The sequence below is a fragment of the Bos mutus genome, chromosome 5 (assembly GCF_027580195.1).
Source record: "Bos mutus isolate GX-2022 chromosome 5, NWIPB_WYAK_1.1, whole genome shotgun sequence".
Lineage (NCBI taxonomy): Eukaryota > Metazoa > Chordata > Mammalia > Artiodactyla > Bovidae > Bos > Bos mutus.
The window spans coordinates 9,728,245-9,749,295 of NC_091621.1; the positions used below are offsets into that span (position 1 = coordinate 9,728,245).

Genomic DNA, 21,051 nt, shown 5'->3' on the forward strand with positions numbered 1-21,051 from the left:
GGAAACTCGATTAAGCACCTCTTCTTCTTTCCATATTCCAAGCTCCTTGGAAGTCATTATACAGAACAGGGTGTACAATATTTATCACACACTGTGAAAGCATTAGACTTAAAAGTCCGAAGGAACTCTGGATTATCAGGTTTTACCATTTCTTTCATAAAGTGATAGCTTATTTATAACATGCTTAATTTTTAAAAAATATTGTTCACAGTCCTTTTTTAAAGTTTAGGAAATTTCTACATCATTTAATGCAGAAATGGAGTTCATTAGCAAATATATTAATTCACGTTATTGATACAAATGAGCTATAATAAGATCTGCATAATTATAATGGAATAGAACCAGACCAGCCAAAATTTAATAGCAGCAATGAGGTCAAAGTATATTGGGTGGCTGGTTGTCCAACAGCTGGTGGACAGCTGGAGTCCAAGTGTCCAAGAGGCAAGTAATAAGAATGTCACACTGGTAGCCTACTCACTCTCTCGTACCCATCACCCTGTTTCCAGGTGGGAAGTGGGATAGAAGCAGGGGTCCTAGCTCCCTTTGAGTTACATGTCAACATTCTCACTCACTAGCCCCCAGATCCTAAAGAGAGACATGTAAGGAACACTCAAAATTATAGACGGTCTTGAGAAAAAAACATGATGTTAAATAACTTTAAAATTCTTAAATCTCTCATACATGGTAAAATGGGCATTTACTAAAAATATAAGGAGTTTTTACAAGGGTCTCACAGATAAGTAGAAATTTTTCAGAAGGAGTCATTTTTTCTGTGGATTGGACTTTTTGGCAATTCTTTTGTCAGGACATATGCTATGCTAAGTCACTTCAGTCGTGTCCGACTCTGTGCGACCCCATAGACAGCAGCCCACCAGGCTCCCCCGTCCCTGGGATTCTCCAGGCAAGAACACTGGAGTGGGTTGCCATTTCCTTCTCCAGTGCATGAACGTGAAAAGTGAAAGTGAAGTCGCTCAGTCGTGTCCGACTCTTAGCGACTCCATGGATTGCAGCCTAACAGGCTCCTCCGTCCATGGGATTTTCCAAGCAAGAGTACTGGAGTGGGGTGCCCTTGCCTTCTACAAAGAACTACATTAATAGAAGTCCAGAAGTGTGCTGTTTTCTTAAATGAAATTCCCTCATAGATGAGACACTTGAAGTACAGGAGATGAAAGAAAACAAAAAGAGCTCTTAAAAAAAAAAAAAAAAAAAAAACAAACTGCTAGGTGACTCAGAGATGTCCTCCCTCCAGTACTGAGTATAAAGTTGTTAATTATTTGCTATTTTTACTATAAATATTTTTAAAGAGTTTGTACTGGACAGAGTGTGGGCAATGGACACGGCCTGATTCCGGTGCATCCCCCATGCCATCCTCCCACAGAGTCAAATTTTGTTTGGGAATTCATCCCACCCACACACAGCCCAGTGACTGAGGGCAGGCAGATCTAGCCCTCTCCCACCTCCACCTGGGCAAGGATGGGTCTAAAGATGATCTTATCTCCTTTGCCAGGGATTGGCTGAAGGGTGGTCATGTGACCCAATCCCACCCAATGAGAGAGGCAGACCCTGCAAAGGAAAGAACTAGGAAGTTCTTCCTATTACTGATATTGTTTCTATCCCAGGTGTACTTCCCCCAAAGAGTACTGCTAGGTGAGCATGTTATGTTCCGCTAGGATCCTACTGTATCTGCAGGGAGTCCTTCATCCGGGAGGGAGGGACAGAGAGCCACACGCCCCAGGCTACAGAATCCCCCAAAGCATAGCTAGCATTCAGTAACACTAATTTGTTGTTATTTTACACATGTATGCATTAAACTGATAGGCAGATTCTTTACCACTGAGCCACCTGGGAATAGGGCTTCCCTGGTGTCTCAGACAGTATAGAATCTGCCCGCAGTGCGGAAGACCCAGGTTCAATCCCTGAGTCAGGAAGATCCTCTGGAGAAGGGAACAGCAACCCACTCTGGTATTCTTGCCTGGAGAATCCCCATGGACTGAAGAGCCTGGCGGGCTACAGTCCATGGGGTTGCAAAGAATCAGACAGAACTGAGCAACTTTCACTACTATGCATTAAATTATAGGAAACATACTATTTGCTATTGTGATATAAATTTTCTTTTTAAAATAAATCTTAAAACACTAAGTCAGTTTTTATAATAATATAGGTGATACACAAATGAAAGAGAAAGCAAATGATGGAGAGTTAGGGAAACCCATGTTTTTTAAATCTCTCTGGACCACATTAGCTCCAACCATCTCTATGCAAAAGTAATAAGGATCCACAAGAGGGCGCCCCAGCAAGTTGAGTCCACAAGCAATTGCCCTGATCCTGAAAATAAATTCCACGGCGTTTACATTTTCTACTCACTCCTTCCTTAGCCCCACACCCCAACCCTTTACAAGTAATAATAATTTTCATTAAAACAAGACTCAGTTGCTCACCTATAGTGACCTGGCTGACACAACTGTAGTAGCTGCCGGTCGTTGCAGAGGAAAGGTTATAACTCCCACTGCTTATATCTTTGTCTGTTAAGAAAATAAAAGAGGAGGTTAATTACATTCTGATAAATACCATAACCACAAAGTAGATTTATGACTGCTGGTAAATAAACCAAATATCTGTGTCCAGGAAACTCGTACTCATTCATTGGTTCATTCACTGCAGGAAGTGCTAGGGGCCAGGCATTTCGAACATTCTGACAAACAACCCAGAGTGTCACATAGACAATTTCAGTTTGGTGTCTCTGTTATTAAAATGGGAGGAGGGCACTGGGAGAGGACTGTATGACCAGGTGAAAAAAACACCTAATCCAAACTAGAATGTATCAGGTAAGGCTTTGTAGAGGAAGTGACATCTGAATTAAAACCTAAGAGATGAATACCATCCAGCTAGGAAAAAGGGGGGTGCATTGAGGGGAAAGACCCAGGCAGAGTGCTATCATCATGTCTAGAAACTCAGAAGTCTCAGCTTTGTGAATTAAGAGCTAAACACAGTAAAAGAGAGATGAGCAGTGGCTGGTCTTTATAAACCACATTAACAAATCTGGATGCTGCCAAGAGAACAGGATTCCATTTTCATTTCAGAAAGATCACTTTGAGGCAGCAAGGGGAACAGACGAGGAGTGTGAAAGGAGAGGCAGAAAGACTGCTTTATGAGGCCACTCAGTCATCCTGAGAAGAGGTAGTGGTGGCCAAATCATGGCAGGACAGGCAATGGAGACAGAGAGTGAGTTCAATTCCCTTCCAGGCTCGAATTCAGCCAGCTGCCATGCAGACTTCAGTACCGTGAGCAGACTGCGTTCCAGGCAGAGCAGCAGAGAGACCAAACCTCCCGTTTACATGGCATCTTAGCATTTCCAGCCACCTTGTCTCCTGCACAAGGTGGAGCAGGGCAGGTGTCACCCCATGTCTCTGATGGAAAAGCTGAGGCTCCAGGTGGCTGAGCACCTTTCCTGAGGTCATGCAACAGCATGTGGCAGAGCAGAGCTCCAACCGAGATCAGAACTACTTTAAAATGTCTATGAAAAAGGCAGGGCATAAGTGACTTTAAAATATCAAAAACAGGGATTTCCCTGGTGGTCCAGTGGCCAGGACTCCATGATCCCAATGCAGGGGGTCTGGGTTCTATCCCTGGTCAGGGAACTAGATTTTACATGCCACAGCTAAAAAATCCCACATGCTGCCACTAAGACCCAGCACAGTCAAATAAATATTTTTTTAAAATATCAAAATAAATATTATTTAATATAACACATTACAGGTTAGAGACAAAAAGTTATTATAAGAATGGTTGCAAAACTGACCTGAAGGAAATATACAAATATTAATATGCCATGTGATACCAGGAAAACTCATTATGAAATTCTGATCTATAATGTTAAAAATTACAGGTCTGAAGGAGAGAAATAATTAAGAATTAGTCAAATGTACTCAAAGAGAAAGGGTTTTTAGAAACATGCGAAGTCATATTTTAAGAACAGTAACGCAGACTGTTAGAGAAGATGGCTTTGCAGATGAACACTCTCGGAGGAAAGACCCGCAGGTGCCTAGGCAGAGAGAGCAGGAAATGGGAGTCATCCGCAGGGGTGTCTGGATGTGCTTGTGGTTTGAAAGCAATTGGAGAGTATTGGCAAAAGCAGGTAATGAGCCAGAGGCCAGAGAAGTAATGGGAACCCCTAGAGGCCACATCAAGGTCACTGTAGGTCCACAAACAAGGAACTAAACAATTTTTAATGTGGAGAAAATAATTCAAGCAAGTTCATGCAACCAACTTCTTCTCTAAGAAACCTTCCCAGACCATCTCCCCTCTCTAGTGGGCTTCAAGCACAGTAGACACTCCAACAGTATCACGCATGCGAGATTGTACTCTATTATGGGTACCCCTAGGGCTTCCCTAGTGGCACAGATGGTAAAGAATCCTCCTGCAATGAGGGAAACCTGGATTCGATCCCTGGGTTGGGAAGATTCCCTGGAGGAGGGCATGGTAACCCACTCCAGTATTCTTGCCTGGAGAATCCCCATGGACAGAGGAGCCTGGCAGGCCATAGTCCATGGGGTCGCAAAGTGTCCAACAAGTCTCAACAGCTAAGAACAGAGCGGGTTTACCCCAAACCATGTGCTTGTCAAGGGCAGGTCCACCCATTATTCAATTTGTTATTTCCAGACCTTAGTGCTACGCCTGGAAAAGGTGAATCCTCAATATATGTTCATTGTTTGAAAGAAAGAATAAAGGAATGCATGAAATTAAAGAAAAAATACATGACCATTTCCCCTTCTTATGAACTGTAACTTCAATAGAGGTTCAAGGAGAAAGAGCATTTGGCTAGGAGTCAGCAGACCTGAGGTCTGAAGCCCCAGCTTTGCTGCACATGAACTCTGTGAACTTGGTCAAGCTCTTGACTTCTTTAGTCCTGATCTTTCCATCTGAAAATGACAATAGTGCTTATCTCACTTTTCCTGGGCTAGGGTGGGGAGGTAGACGAGGATGAGGTATGGTTAACAAAAATAAATCAGCCACACAAAATGCATAGTTAGCAAGTAATTCTATATATATTTGTGGAATCAGCTGAATCAACAACACTCAGACCTAAAACATATCAAACTACAACTACTCTAAAGTTGTCATTCCTAATTTTTAAAAACCCTTCACTAATGATCTGCCCTTAAAATATTTTGGAAGTGAAAAGGGACAAGGTCAACAGCATCAAAGCGTGGGGAGAGGTGACAGGAGAGATTCAGTAGCCACAGAAATGATTATGAATGGTGAGAAGAGAAAAGGAATGAAAAAGAGAAGAACACTGAGAATTAGTAATCAACAAAGAAGCAGAATGTTTGAATTAGCAATGAATGCCTGGGAAGAGGCTGCGCATACATTTGAACAGGAAAAACTATTGAAATTTGAGTTTAATCTGAGCGGTAAAACTAGGGCATAGTTTCGCAATATTTTGAAAAGAATCAAAGAGCAATAATAAGTACAAAAAACTACGGTAGTTTTGGTACAAAGTGACTCTGTAAAGAAGATGTTTTCCTATATAAGAATTAAAACCAAAAAATGTGAGAGGGCTTGACTATCCATTTAATCTTTTAGGAACGAACTGCAGTTAAATAAAATTAAGTAAGGGGCGGAAAAACTTGAGCCTATGAATGAGGTTAATGAACTCTGTGGGTTTTGGAGTCAGTAATCTACATTAGCGAAGGTGATGGCACCCCACTCCAGTACTCTTGCCTGGAAAATCCCATGGGCGGAGGAGCCTGGTAGGCTGCAGTCCATGGGGGCTTCCCTGGTGGCTCAGAGGTTAAAGCCTCTGCTTGAAGAAGGAAATGGCAACCCACTCCAGTATTCTTGCCTGGAGAATCCCATGGACAGAGGAGCCTGGTGGGCTATAGTCCACGGGGTCGCAAAGAGTTGGACACGACTGAGCAACTTAACTGGAATGCTGGAGACCTGGGTTCGATCCCTGGGTCAGGAAGATCCCCTGGAGAAGGAAATGGCAACCCACTCCAGTACTCTTGCCTGGAGAATCCCATGGATGGAGGAGCCTAGTAGGCTATAGTCCATGGGGTCGCAGAGTCGGACACGACTGAGCGACTTTATTCATTCAATCTACATTAGACACCTGGTTCCACCCCTTGAGCACACTGTCTCTCAGTGGGTCTGTTTCCGTGTATGTACAATGGGAATAATAACAGCATTTACTTTATAAAATAATACACAGAAGGTGTACAATTAGTGTTAGCTTTTGGCTTCCTTAGTGGCTCAGACAATAAGGAATCTGCCTATCAATGCAGAAGACCTAGGTTCGATCCTGGGGTCGGGAGGATCCCTTAGAAAAGTGCATGGCAACCCACTCAAGTATTCTTGCCTTGAGAATCCCTTGGATAGAGGAGCCTGTCAGGCTATAGTCCATGGGGTCATGACGAGTTGGACATGACTGAGCAACTAACACTAACTATATTTAAAAAGAACAAAGGTACTTATAAAATGGAATACCATCTAGCAAAGGAAATGAACGAAGCAAAGCAACACAAAATACTATCAACAGACCTCACAAACATAATGTTTAAAGAAAGAAGCATATATATCATACCCAAATGATGTAGGACTCTATTTATGAAAATTTCAACAACAAAACTAAATTGAATTCTTTATAAATGCATACATAGATGGTAAAACTGTAAGGAAAAGTATCAAAATAATTAGCACAAAAATAATTAGTCAGCATGGTTACTCCATTTGGTAAGAAAGAAAACCCCTTGAACTGTGAGAAAGTACGGGGAATGCAGGTGTGTGCCACAGTGCTGGGAATGTCCTGTTCTTGACGTAGGTGGTGGTCACAAGGTATTCATTTTATAATTATTTGTTAAATTATCAATCTGTCTTGACCACCTGTCTGTATATATAATAGCTTTTTTACAAAAATAAAGAGGGACAGAAATTACAGTAGGGCAAGATGTAGAAATGCAAATTCTGTACAAAATGTCTAAGAAAATGAAATGGTGGTGGATTCATAAAACAGTAGTCATTGACTACATACTCCTTGTCAGGCACTGAGCTAAAAATTCATTACTTCATTTCCATCATTATTTCATTTGTGTTCCAAAAAGATTCCTTTAAGATAGGTATGATTATCCTACTATCAAGAAGCTCACAAAAGTAGAGAACTTGCCCAGAATCACACTTCAGGGAAGTCACAAAGATGGAATTAAAACCTAGGTTTATTGGGCAATACCCTGAGAAAACCATAATTTGAAATTATAAGTCAGTTCAGTTCTATCACTCAGTCATGTCCAACTCTTTGCAACCCCATGGACTGCAGCATGCCAGGCCTCCCTGTCCATCACCAACTCCTGGAGTTCACTCAAACTCATGTCCATTGACTCAGTGATGCCATCCAACAATCTCATCTTCTGTCATCCCCTTCTCCTCCCACCTTCAATCTTTCCCAGCATCAGGATCTTTTCAAATGAGTCAGTTCTTTGCATTAGGTGGCCAAAGTACTGGAGTTTCAGCTTCAGCATCAGTCCTTCCAATGGATATTCAGGACTGATTTCCTTTAGGACTGACTGGATTGATCTTCTTGCAGTCCAAGGGACTCTCAAGAGTCTTCTCCAACACCACAGTTCAAAAGCATCAATTCTTTGGCGCTCAGCTTTCTTTATAGTGCAACTCTCACATCCATACATGACTATTGGAAAAACCATAGCTTTGACTAGATGGACCTTTGTTGGTAATGTAATGTCTCTGCTTTTTAATATGCTGTCTAGGTTGGTCACAACTTTCCTTCCAAGGAGTAAGCATCTTTGAATTTCAAGGCTGCAGTCACCATCTGCAGTGATTTTGGAGCCCCCCAAAATAAAGTCTGTCATTGTTTCCACTGTTTCCCCATCTATTTCCCATGAAGTGATGGGACCAGATGCCATGATCTTAGTTTTCTGAATGTTGAGTTTTAAGCCAACATTTTCACTCTCCTCTTTCACTTTCATCAAGAAGCTCTTTAGTTCTTTGCTTTCTGCCATAAGGGTGGTGTCATCTGCATATCTGAGATTATGGATATTTCTCCCAGCAATCTTAATTCCAGCTTGTGCTTCATCCAGTCCAGCATTTCTCATTATGTACTCTGCATATAAGTTAAATAAGCAGGGTGAAAATATACAGCCTTGACGTACTCCTTTTCTGATTTGGAACCAGTCTGTTGTTCCATATCCAGTTCTAACTGTTGCTTCTTGACCTGCATACAAATTTCTCAGGAGGCAGGTCAGATGGTCTGGTATTCCCATCTCTTGAAGAATTTTCCAGAGTTTGTTGTGATACAAACAGTCAACGGCTTTGGCATAGTAAATAAAGCAAAAGTAGATGTCTTTCTGAAATTCTGTTGCTTTTTCGATGATCCAGTGGATGTTGGCAATTTGATCTCTGGTTCCTCTACCTTTTGTAAATCCACCATGAACATCTGGAAGTTCATGGTTCACATGCTGTTGAAGCCTGGCTTCGAGAATTTTTGAGCATTACTTTGGTAGTGTGTGAGATAAGTGCAATTGTGCAGTAGTTTGAGCATTCTTTGGCATTGCCTTTCTTAGGGATCGGAAGGAAAACTGACCTTTTCCGGTCCTGTGGCCACTGCTGAGTTTTCCAAATCTGCTGGCGTACTGAGTGCAGCACTTTCACAGCATCATCTTCTAGGATTTGAAATAGTTCAACTAGAATTTCATCACCTCCACTAGCTTTGTTCGTCGTGATGCTTCTTCTTAAGGCCCACTTGACTTCACATTTCAGGATGTCTACCTCTACGTGAGTGATCACATTATCGTGATTATCTGGGTCATGAAGATCTTTTTTTGTATAGTTCTTCTGTGTATTCTTGCCACCTCTTCTTAGTATCTTCTGCTTCTGTTAGGTCCAAACCATTTCTGTCCTTTATTGAGCCTATCTTTGCATGAAAAGTTCCCTTGGTATCTCTAATTTTCTTGAAGGGATCTCTAGTCTTTCCCATTCTATTGTTTTCCTCTCTTTCTTTGCACTGATCACTGAGAAAGGCTTTCTTATCTCTCCTTGCTGTTCTTTGGCATTCTGCATTCAAATGGGTATATCTTTCTGTTTCTCCTTTGCACTTTGCTTCTCTTCTTTTCACAGCTATTTGTAAGGCCTCCTCAGACCTCCTCAGACCTCCTCCTCAGACCTCAGTTTTGCCTTTGTGCATTTCTTGGGGATGGTCTTGATCCCTGCCTCCTGTACAATGTCACGAACCTCTGTCCATAGTTCTTTAGGCACTCTATCAGATCTAATCCCTTGAATCTATTTGTCACTTCCACTGTATAATCGTAATGGATTTGATTTAGGTCATACTTGAATGGTCTAGTGGTTTTCCCTATTTTCTTCAATTTAAGTTTGAATTTGGCAATAAGGAGTTCATGATCTCAGCCATAGTCAGCTCCCGGTCTTCTTTTTGCTGACTGTATAGAGCTTCTCCATTTTTCATCCCAATGTTCACTGAAGCACTATTTACAATACCTAGGACACTGAAGCTACCTAAATGTCCCTCAACATAGGAATGGATAAAGAAGATGTGTACATATATTCAATGGAATATTACTCAGTCCTTCAAAGGAATGGAATAGTGTCATATGCAGAGATATGGATAGACCTAGAGACTGTCATCCAGGGTGAAGTCAGAAAGAGAAAAGTAAATATATAATATCATTTATACATGGAATCTAGAAAAATGGTACAGATGAACTTATTGGCAAAGCAGAAATAGAGACACAGATGTAAAGAAAAAACTTATGGATACCAAGGAGGGGAAGGGGAGGTGGGATGAACTGGGAGGTTGGGATTGACATATGCACACTACTATGTATAAAATAGATAATTAATGAGCACCTACTGTATAGCACAGGGAACTCTGCTCAGTGCTCTGTGGTGGCCTAAATAGGAAGAAAATATAAAAAAGAATAGATAGATAGATATAACTGATACATTTTGCTGTACGGCAGAATTTAACACAACACTGTAAAGCAACCTGATTTTGTTACAAGAACATACTGATCATGAGTATACGCAAAATAATTTGAGACAAATAAAGTTGGGTTAAGTTTTGTCATACATTCCTGTTAAGGTGGCCTCTGAAGACAGGGTCCATGATTTGATGTCTATCTCATTCTCTGTAGAATTTCATCAGATAAATGACTGTCAAACATGTAGCACCAGATACACTAGAAGCCCACCTAACCCAGCTCACATTAATAATCTGTCCTCCTTCTGTCTTTGCCTCTGTTCTCAAATATCGGCTTAGAATAAGACAAACCTAGTGCTTTTTTAATTAATTTTTTATTGGAGACAGATGGTGAGTAAGAATGGGCGAGGGAAATTAACAAAAAAATTCAACTTGGAATAAATGAGAATTAAAGTATAGGAAAAAATAAGACAAAGAGAAAATCTGAAGTAAAATGGTAGAATTAAGTTCAAATACACTAGTAATAACAATACATGTAAATGGTCTAAATTTGCTATTTAAGATATTGTGAAATGGATTTTGAAAACAAACAAACAAAAATCAACTAAGTGCTATTTATAAGAGAAACACCTATAACAGAAGGACACAGAGATGTTGAATGTAAAAGATATAAAAAGATACAACAAGCGTTCATCAAATAAAGCTAGAGGTACTATGTTAATTTTATATGAAAAAGGTTTTAAGACAAAAAGCATCATTAAGCATAAAGAGGGGCAATAAATAATGATAAAAGGTTCAGGAAGGTTCGATAAAAGGTTCGATTCTTCAGAAAGATATAAAAAAGGTTACATCTGAGCTATTTAAGATAAAATAACCTCAAAATATATGAAGAAAAAATTAATAGAGCTACAAGGAGAAACTGACAAATCCATCATCAGAGGGGAAGATTTTAACATACTTAATAACTGGTTAAGCAAGGAAAATTTTAGTGAAAATACAGAAAATTTGAGACTGCAAATCACTCGGGCATTTGTTAGAGTGAAGAGCTTGATTTATAGCTCTGGGTGGGCCTGGAATTCTGCATATTTTTCAGTACTATTGAGATACAATTGACAGTTACATTTCTAATAGAATCCCAGGTGATGCCAGTGCTACCAGTCTAGGGTCTCCAAGCCCCGGTAAAATCCTCCCCTGGAATCCACAGTCCACAAAGTCTGGGAGAACATCTCACCCACAAGAAAGGGAAGACATACTAAAAAAAAGAAAATATTTTCATTAAACCCTTAAAAACATATTAGAAATCTGCTGATATGGACAGATGAAACTCAAGAATTACCAAACTGATAATGACACATAACTATTGACATTATCAAAAAATTCACAATTTGTTTAATTACCACTCTACAGTAGTATACTAGAAATAACATTTAACTTTTAAAAATATATATTTATTATGTGGAGAGTGAGCTACAACTGCTTGCCACATCGTTAACATGTTTTTTTTTTCTTTTTGCAAATCACTTAAAATTGTTTATAAAAGGCTCTAGAAAATCCACTAGTAAGAAAACAAAATATCAATCATGTAGGTGGGATGTGTGTCTATATGTGCATATGTATGTTCCTTAGAAATATTGGTATGATTTACTCCATGTCTGCTGTGTATTTTATAGGCTTACAGAAAAGTTTAATATTCAAGGCCAACCCTTTCCTCCTTGCTGCTATAGTCTGTATCTCATCCCTAACCTCCCTGAGCCTCAAATTCCTGCTTTACATTGTGACTGAAATTCATTCATTTAAAAAACACTGAGTGCCTACCACACAGAGTAGCTGCAGGCTGGCCCCAGTAGGAACTGGTGCCTTGGAAAGTCCCCCTACGGTGCTGATGAATTAACCAAAGTGTAGAGCGTGCTTCACTCCACAGAGCTTTCCCCACAACAGCAATAAACACACCAGAGCGCTGTGTACTATAATGCTCCAGGGCTTTCTAGGTTTTTATAACATTTTCGTCTTTGCTTTTTCATGTGACGCTGCAGCAGCATCAGGAGACAGGCAGGGCAGGGACCAGATGTAATAGCAGTAAGTTCCCAACATACAAACGAGTTCTGTTCTAAGAGCGAGTTCAAAAGTCCCATTTGTTTTTAAGTCCAACAAAGTTAGCCGAGGTACCCAACTAATACAATCCTATATAGTACTGTGCTGTAACAGGTTTATAATACTTTTCACACAAATAATACATAAAAAACAAACACAACAAATAAAACATTTTTAGTCTTACAATACCGTACCTTGAAAAGTACAGTAGTACAGTACAATACCTTGGACTGCAAGGAGATCCAACCAGTCCATCCTAAAGGAAATCAGTCCTGAATATTCATTGGAAAGACTGATGCTGAAGCTGAAACTCCAATACTTTGGCCACCTGATGTGAAGAACTGACTCATTGGAAAAGACCCTGATGCTGGAAAAGATTGAAAAGGAGAAGGGGACGACAGAGGATGAGATGGTTGGATGGCATCACCGACTCGATGGACAGGAGTTTGAGTAAGCTCCAGGAGTTGGTGATGGACAAGGAAGCCTGGTGTGCTGCAGTCCACAGGGTCACAAAGAGTTGGACATGACTGAGCAACTGAACTGAACTGAACAGTGCAACAGCTGGCATACAGAGATTGGCACCAAGTGAACAGGCAAGAAGAGTTACTGCCTGGAGGAGGCAGAGGGGGTGGGAGATGATAGAGCTGAAAGATCATCAGCAATAGGAGATGGAGGACAGGCTGCAGTTTCACTCACACCTGACCTTGACGGAAAGCATGTTTGCATCTTTGAAAGTTTGCAGCTTGAAGGTTCGTATGTAGGGGACTTACTGTACTAGGAATGGTTCTCTCCTCTGCATCTCCCACTGGACCCGAGCTAGACCCAAACCCCTGGAGGGCAAAGTCAATGCTTATTCACCTGTGTCCACAGTGCCTGGCTCTGCCTAATACATAAAAAGCACAATAAATGTTTGCCAAAGACTCTAGCAATCTTTCAAATACTTCAGTCACCATTCCTGCATTTTAAACACGGGGCCCGATATTCGTTATCTCAGCTTCCCTTTGATTCCACTCTCATAGACACAGTGGCAAAAAGACTTTCCAGGAATCCTAATTAGAGAAAAGCCTTTCCTTTCCTTTTGTTTCCTCCTTGTACCTTTTTGATTCAGTGTTGAAAAGCCTACATTCTTTGTCATTTTTTCCAGAAGGTAAATATCCATACCTCATTATTCACAGAGAAAGCAATGGCACCCCACTCCAGTACTTTTGCCTGGAAAATCTCATGGACGGAGGAGCCTGGTAGGCTGCAGTCTATGGGGTCATGAAGAGTCGGACACAACTGAGCGACTTCACTTTCACTTTTCACTTTCCTGCGTTGGAGAAGGAAATGGTAACCCACTCCAGTGTTCTTGCCTGGAGAATCCCAGGGACGGGGGAGCCTGGTGGGCTGCCGTCTATGGGGTCGCACAGAGTTGGACACGACTGAAGCAACTTAGCAGCAGCAGAAGCATTATTACAATGTAATAAGATTTATGAAAATGGTTTTTAATTTTGTTCTTACTTCCAGAACCCACAACAGTACCTCACACATAGTGAGCACTCACAAAATATATGTTGAATTGTTTGTTCTAGAAACTTTGTTGGTAGCCACAAACAGTTTGTTTAGGACTAAGTTCTAATAGAAAAATCCACATGTCTATTACAAAGAACATCATGTTTTAAAGGAAAAGATTAAAGTGCTTCTTCACAGGATCAAAATAAAATTTTAATTTTACCCCAGAAAGAAATTTTTTAAGTGTGAAGGGCTGAAGGTCAAAAACTAATCTGTGCAGGCTTCACTGCAGCTTCTTAATCAAAAAGGATCCTAATCAATGTTGACCATGAATGACTGGATTGCATAACAACAAGCATGCCAGTTGGTGGAGGACAAGAACAAGAGATGCCTTCAAATAGCTCCTTAGATTTTTTTCGCAGCTAAAGCATGACTTCTAGCCTACTAGCATACTTCAGATTTCACCTCGTAGTGTGGACGCTTCTGCTCTGTTGTTCATTTCTATTTTCTGAAGGATAAAAGTTCTGTTGTGTACGTGTGTGCTCAGTTGTGTCCAACTCTTTGTGATCCCACTGACTGTAGCCCACCAGGCAACTCTCTCCATGGGATTCTCCAGGCAAGAATACTGCAGAGAGTTGCCATTTCCTACTCTAGGGGATCTTCCCGACCCAGGGATCAAACCTGTGTTTCCCGCATTGGAAGGTGGATTCCTTACTACTGTGCCACCTGGGAAGCCCAGAAGCTTTGTTACTTATTTGCAAAAGGAAAACGAAGCCTTAAAAATGTCTATGTGTGTACTACCTTCTTCTATTGCCATTCAGTCTTTTAGTTGAACAGACTGGCAAGGACTGTTCACCCAGTATGTGCCAGCTGCTGGGCTAGGCACCAGGGACTTACCTGGTGGTCCAGTGGCTAAAACTCTGCACTCCCAATGCAGAGGACAAGGGTTTGATCACTGGTCAGAGAATCAGGTCTCACATGCTGCAACTAAGTGTTCCAATGCTGCAACTGAAGATCTTGCATGCTGCAACGAAGTGCCAAAACTAAGACCCGGTGCAGCCAAATAAGTAAATAGTTTTTTTAAAAAAAGTATTATAGGCACTTAAAAAAAAAGATGTAGTCCATGGCCTTTGGGACTTTACAACCCACAGAGAGAAGTCTTTGTTGCACCACAAAAAAAAAAAAAAAAAGTTGTTTGGGAGAGGAGTAACCTTTGCCTGAGACAGGAACACAGTAGGATGGGGAGGTCAAAGGTGAGGGGGAGTGAACCTCATAGAGGAGGAGGGGGCTGTGTTTCAGAGCATGGGCCAAGTCCAGACACCTGAGAAAACCAGGCGCAATTGGTCACCTCCCTCCCTAAAAAGTTGGATGCTGGGACCAAGAGCAGCAGGAAAGAAGGATGGTCAGCTCCTGAATGGCCTTGTTTGTCAACCTAGAGAAGTCAGACTTTGGCCTGCAGGCAGAGGGGATCCCTTGGAGAGTTTTAAGCATAGGAATAACAGGATTAGATTTGCAACTGGGATCAAAGAGGCTTGGACTGAGGCAGAGATAGTTGGGAGGCTGCTACTACAGTCAAAATTGGCAGTGACCTCGACTAGGATAGGAACAGTGGGAAAGGAAAGGAAAAACCAGAGTATAAAAACTTTAAGGAAGAAGAATCAATGGGACTTAGTGGTTGAGAGTACATGGGCTGAGAGAGGCAGTTGACAGTAATAGCCATGCTTACTGAGTACTTACTATGTGTTGCTCATAAGCTCTTACAAGTACTGTTGCATTTAAACCTCAGAGAGATCCCATTTTGCAGATAAGAAAATTGAGGCCTCAGAGGTAAATTTGTTTGCCTAAGGTCACTGTTAGTGTGTTCTGATAAGAGAAGATTCAAAGATGACTCCTAAGATTCCAGCCTAGGTACTAGATACAGCATGCTGGCCCCTGCCAACCTCTCCTGTCTTGAATGTCATGCTTTACCAACACCGAATTGCTCCCCTTACCCTTGTTCATGCTGTTGCCCCTCCCTGGAATACCCTGCTTCTCCCAGTTGGTCTTTTAACATCATCTCCTCTGGGTAACTCTTTCCAACCTCTCCCTCACTCCCCGCAGCCCCTCTCCTGCAACATCACATCATAATTCTCTTTAGGAGTCTAGCTCCTCCAGCTGATGCTGCCATCCTGAGAGAAAGAGTGAGATCTCATTTATTCTGGTATTCTAGGAGCCAGGCTAGAGCCTGGAACATAGTTTGAGCTCAGTAGCTGGACTAATTCTATAGAATACAGGTACAGGAGAGGAATTCTGTTTTGGACACAATGAGTTTGCAATGCCAGAGAAGAACACATGTAAAGAAGTCAAGCAGACAGCTGGTTAGACAAGCATAGTACAAACAAGAAAAGAAACTCGAAGCTGGTGATTCCTATCTGGGAGTCACTGGATAAAGACAAGGGCTTCCCGGGTGGCGCAGTGGTAAAGAATCCACCTGCCAACGCCAGAGACTCAAGAGATGTGAGTTGGATCCCTGGATCTGGAAGATCCCCTGGAATAGGAAATGGCAACCCAATCCAGTATTCTTGCCTGGAAAATTCCATGAATAGAAGAGCCCCTGGTGGGCTTCAGTCCATGGGGCTGCAAAGAGTCAGAGGTGACTGAACACGCATGCACCAATAAAGACAAAGTGCTAGGAAGGGTCGTATGTCCTAGGCTCTTGTCTTTTTGGCTTCCCTCCATTTCCATGTTACACAGTTAGGCTTGGCTCTTACTATGCCCCTCTCCTACCCTCTTCCAATCAGAAGTTCTGAGCTTCTGGTCATCCACTGCCTTTGGCCTTTGCTCGGAGAAGGCAATGGCACCCCACTCCAGTACTCTTGCCTGGAAAATCCCATGGGTGGAGGAGCCTGGTAGGCTGCAGCGACCCATGGAGTCGCTGAGAGTTGGACACGACTCAGTGACTTCACTTTCACTTTTCACTTTCCTTGGAGAAGGAAATGGCAATCCACTCCAGTGTTCTTGCCTGGAGAATCCCAGGGACGGTGGAGCCTGGTGGGCTGCCGTCTGTGGGGTCGCACAGAGTCGGACACGACTGAAGCGACTTAGCGGCAGCAGCAGCAGCAGCAGCAAGCCCATTAACTCCTTGAGTTAATCCACAGAGCCATCCATACATGGTGAACATGTTCGTGAACAAGCATATTCTCTCTTCTTCCTAACTTCCCCAGCCTCAGGTTCCCCAGCCAAACTCTCCAGCCTGTATTTGGGCTCCCCATTTATTAGATGAGATAAAGTAAATTCTTCAACCTATCTGGGACTGATTTCTTCAAGTGGATACAGGGCTAATATTGGACTAGTTTCTTAAAGGTAGTGGTGAGATTTAAATGAACTAATTTGCACAAAGTACTGCTGTTATTGTGTCTCAGCACACCCCACACTTCTACCTACAACTCTGTCACCCAGTTTACAGGCTTCCTGCTAAGAGACTAACTCTGCACTCAGGGCCACTGTCTCCCATTTGGTAGAGGTCTAATCAACGCCTTCCGAATGGCTGAGAGTGAGATTAGAAAGCCAAAGACAGAACCCAGGCAAACAGTAACAAGAAACAGAAGCAGGGAAGAAAGAAGCCCTTTAAGAAGTAGCAGGAAAATGAAGGGAGAATAGCTATAACAACGAAACTGGCTCTGACTGCCTTTCCTTCTCATCTACTGGCTCTACGCTCTCACCACACTGACCTCCCAGCTAGCCTTGGACATGACAAAGTCATTCCTGTCCCAAGGCCTTTGCACCTAATTGTTCCCTTTGCTAGGAATGCACTTTCCCCACCTATTAAAATGGCTTGTTCCTTTCCTTCATTCACCCCTCTGCTCAAGTATCTCCTCAGAGAGGCTTTCCTTATCTGAAATCTTTCCCACTGTGCTCTATAAGCTCCTTGGGCCCCTTATTAAGCCTCCTAAGATTGGAAGCTGACAGCTCAAAGCCAGGCCGGCAGGTCCCACCACAAGTACCTTCCTGATGCAGCTTGGACACAGTCCATGGGCCTTCTTTTGGATGGCCAAGAATGAATCAAGTCCCAGTCATTTCTCTCTTGTCACTATCCTTGGCCTCATGCACATGGTTACATAATAAGCTAAAGGTGGTCAAGAACCCATACCATTGAGAAGACAGGGAAAGAAAGATCAGTAGTGAGTACAAAAGGGAGAGGCATTAAAAATCCAGAATTTTTTAAACAGCATCATCCACTGAACATGTATTTCAAGGACATATTACAGTTATTAATTACCCTAATTTCATTCCATGTTTCTAGAAGATACATATCTAGATGGCTGCCTGAATGTAAAAATTCACACCAAACTACAGAAAAAGCGATTCCAACATAGGATCAAAAATGCAAATTTGGTTGGGAAGCTAATGAGGTTTAACTGGAGCCTGCTGCTAATGAAATGCATACATAAGCCAAATTTCTCTCTCTTCTTAGGAACCTAAAACACACGGTCTATACTGTAACTGTTCATTCTCTTGACAGTCCCTGTGCTAAAGATAGGATTAAAGGCATTTATTCAATCAGTCAACTGAATGTAAAAATTGAACCCTCTAAATTCTAGACAAGAAACTTAGATCATCCCCCATCATGATATTTAAACCCAAATCCAACAGAACTGAAAGGGGATATTTTTTAAAAAGAGAGATGAAAGTTCCAGAACTGGACCAAACTCTCATCAGAAAATAAACTCAACCGCATCCAGCGGAGGAGGATTGTATTGAATGTGCTCAGTTTGTTTTTCCTGAACTCATTCACCAGGTTGAAAACCCAGATGGGCTAATTTATCTTGTTGTGTCTTGGGTCACCTCAGTATAGACAAAGAAACCAACGTGCACCTGTGCACTTAGAGGCCAAGAGTATCCACTTTAGGTATGGTTCGGGGGAGGGAGAAGAGTGTGTAAAGAATATATTTAAATAGCACAAATTTTAATCAATATATTTACTTAAATCTGTCTCAGTTCCCTGTAAGGTTCTAAAGAGAAACTATACAACTCTTAGTTGTCAAAAAAAAAAAAAAAAAAAGATCTGCCACTTTTTCCTTTAATTACTAAAATATACTTGCTTTGCAAACAGTTTCACTTTAGACTTCATTTTCTCCACCTGGCTGCCCAATTAAGCTTTCAAAGCTTCTAGAAAATCATGGAACAGATTATTACGTAAAACCTATTACTGACATCCACTAGACAAGCATGTGAAATCTAACATCATGTAAAATCCACAAGTTAGCTCTCTCTGATAGGAAAAGGTGTAAAAATAGATTTCTACCAATGAATAGGACTAAAAACTGATCATAATGTTGAATTATCCCCAAATGGTAACCCAAGAATGGCAATGTTATGGGCTAAATGTGCAGCAGAGACAAAAACAACCCAAATCTCTGCAAAAAATGCTCTGAGTTAAAAAAAAAAAAAAAAAAAAGGCTACTAGTATGCAATTTGTAATCTGCTCACAATTTGTTAGGTTCCCAAGCATCGATTGCAAACCCTCAGAGCCACCTGAGTGATCATTTGCTGCTGCTGCTAAGTCGTTTCAGTCCTATCAGTTTAAATCCCAAGAAAAGGAGACTGACCCCTTTAACCTTGGGAAAATGAGCAGGGGACATCACTGGCCTAGAGAATGAAGACTCCATGCCAAATGGCAATAATTTCCCTCCCAAGGAGCCCTGGCTCTGAAATGTCCTCTCAGAACATCCCCCAATCACTGCTCAGTACTTCCATGTTTAAAATGCCTAAACTAAATGTTATCACAGCAACTGATTGCAATCCAGGTTAAGGGAAGAGGTCTACTTGAGTTTCTGCCTCATATAACCCATTTTCAGCAGCATCTCTGATAAAGGACAAAAGAGAATTGCTTTTTCCACGCAAGCAGAAATGTTGATGAAGAGGCTTGTTGGTTTCCCCAGCGGCCAGGATTTCTAGCTCAGTCTGAAACCTTCACACTGATTTCATGTTCCTTCAGAATTGTACAATGCCTTAAAAATAATAATTAAGAAATATATTTAACAATAAACTGGAAAGGGAAAAATATCTTCCATTTCCATGTAACTATTATTTCCAAGCTGAGTTTTTCTGTATTAAAAGCATATTTTGGTGCATATAATTTAACCCCATAGCATCTGTCAAGAGAGATGTTCTCATTTCTAATTTACAGATGGAGAAATGCAAGCACAGAAAAGTTTAAATAACTTGTTCAAGGTCAGTCAGGGACAAGATGAGCAAGGACTGAACGCGGAACGAACTCCTAGCTTCACACCGTTAGAAAAAGACTCAACACCCGTATCCCTTCCTCTCGGTGGTAAGAAGAGGAAGGAATTTTTCTGGAGTCCCAAAGCCCGCAAACACCTAAAATTTAGGCGTTTTTACTTCCCGGACTCCACAAACGCCCCCTTACCAGGTTCCAGGCAGCCTCCAACTAACACCCCTCCAGCCCCAAGCCAGCGCGCACTACCGCCCGCTCCTTCCCTCCCAGACCCTCTCGGGAGCCGAACCCCGAAGTTTCCCGGGGTGATCGGACGGCTCCCGGGTCCCGGCCGCCCAATGCCGCGATCGCCGCCGTTACCGTATGCCGTGAGAGAGGCCATCCTGGCCCGCGTCCTGCGCAGGCTGGCCCGGGCGTCGGCGACAGCGGCTGCCTGCGTGCCGCGCCCCTGGACGGCGGGCGTCCGGTCCCGCGAAGGCATGCGCTCGGCTCCCGCGGCGCCCGGCCGCCCCACAGCTGAGCATGCCCAGTCCGCCGGCCGCGGCCGCTCGGAGAGGAGCCGGCGGCGCGCAGGTGCCCGGGGCCGGGTCTGGGCTGCTAGGGCGTGGGGAGCGAGGACGCACACGGGCGCGGTGCTCCGGGTACCCGCGGGGATTGAACCTGCCGGGAGGGCGCGCAACCTCGAGAGAGGAGGGGCAAAGCCGGCGGTGGGAGGTGCCGGGCGGAGGTACCGGGTTACTGCGGCCACACCCGGCGGGCGGCGGGCAGGACCTGGCTGGGTCCACGCCGAAGAGGGGTGCCCCTCGGGGTGGGTGCGGCAGAGGTGACGCGGGCAAAGGCGGGATCGGGAGTTCCGAGCGCGCCACGGCTTCGGGGACCTGGAACCTCCAGCTCCCTTTCTAGGGAAGTTCCACTGGAAAGCAAGCCTGGGGACATAGGGGTGGGTATGGCTCTCGGGTGCGAGTCCCAGCCCAGGCGACAGTCTCAGGAAGGGTTTCCCTTGAGGCCAAAACTCCGGGGAGAGTCACAGCTCTGTCTTGAAGACTTTTATTAATAAAGTCCTTGACGGCTAAGTACCGAGTTCTGACCCCAGCAGATCATATCTGTCCTGGCAACACCATCCTATCACCTTGATTCGTGCGCCTGTCTCCCCACGAAGCTGTGACCAGTGTTCTATTCCACTATGACTGCCCTGCCCCTCGATCGGGGCACGAACTCAAACATTCTTTGTTGAATGATTGAATGTCCGAGCCCCTTGCTCGTCCTCTGTGGAAGCCCAGCCATCTGTTGTGAGAACTCTTCATTT

At 42.9% G+C, this 21,051-nt stretch overlaps 1 protein-coding gene across 5 annotated transcripts in view; it reads right to left on the bottom strand.

Annotated features, from left to right (window-relative positions):
* ANO4 (anoctamin 4) overlaps positions 1 to 20,761 on the bottom strand; it is a 439,368-nt gene extending 418,607 nt beyond the window's left edge. For 2 of the 5 annotated variants that reach the window (XM_070370272.1, XM_070370273.1), the window contains exons 1-2: positions 20,106 to 20,435; positions 2,439 to 2,522 (exon numbers count right to left, since the gene is read on the bottom strand). In XM_070370272.1, the coding sequence (XP_070226373.1) occupies positions 2,439 to 2,522; positions 20,106 to 20,226 (205 nt within the window). In that variant the 5' untranslated portion in view covers positions 20,227 to 20,435. Of the gene's footprint in view, positions 1 to 2,438; positions 2,523 to 20,105 lie in introns of all 5 variants that reach the window. The other 3 variants (XM_070370271.1, XM_070370269.1, XM_070370270.1) reach the window with 3 other exon arrangements.
* Between the last annotated feature and the right edge of the window lie 290 nt (positions 20,762 to 21,051).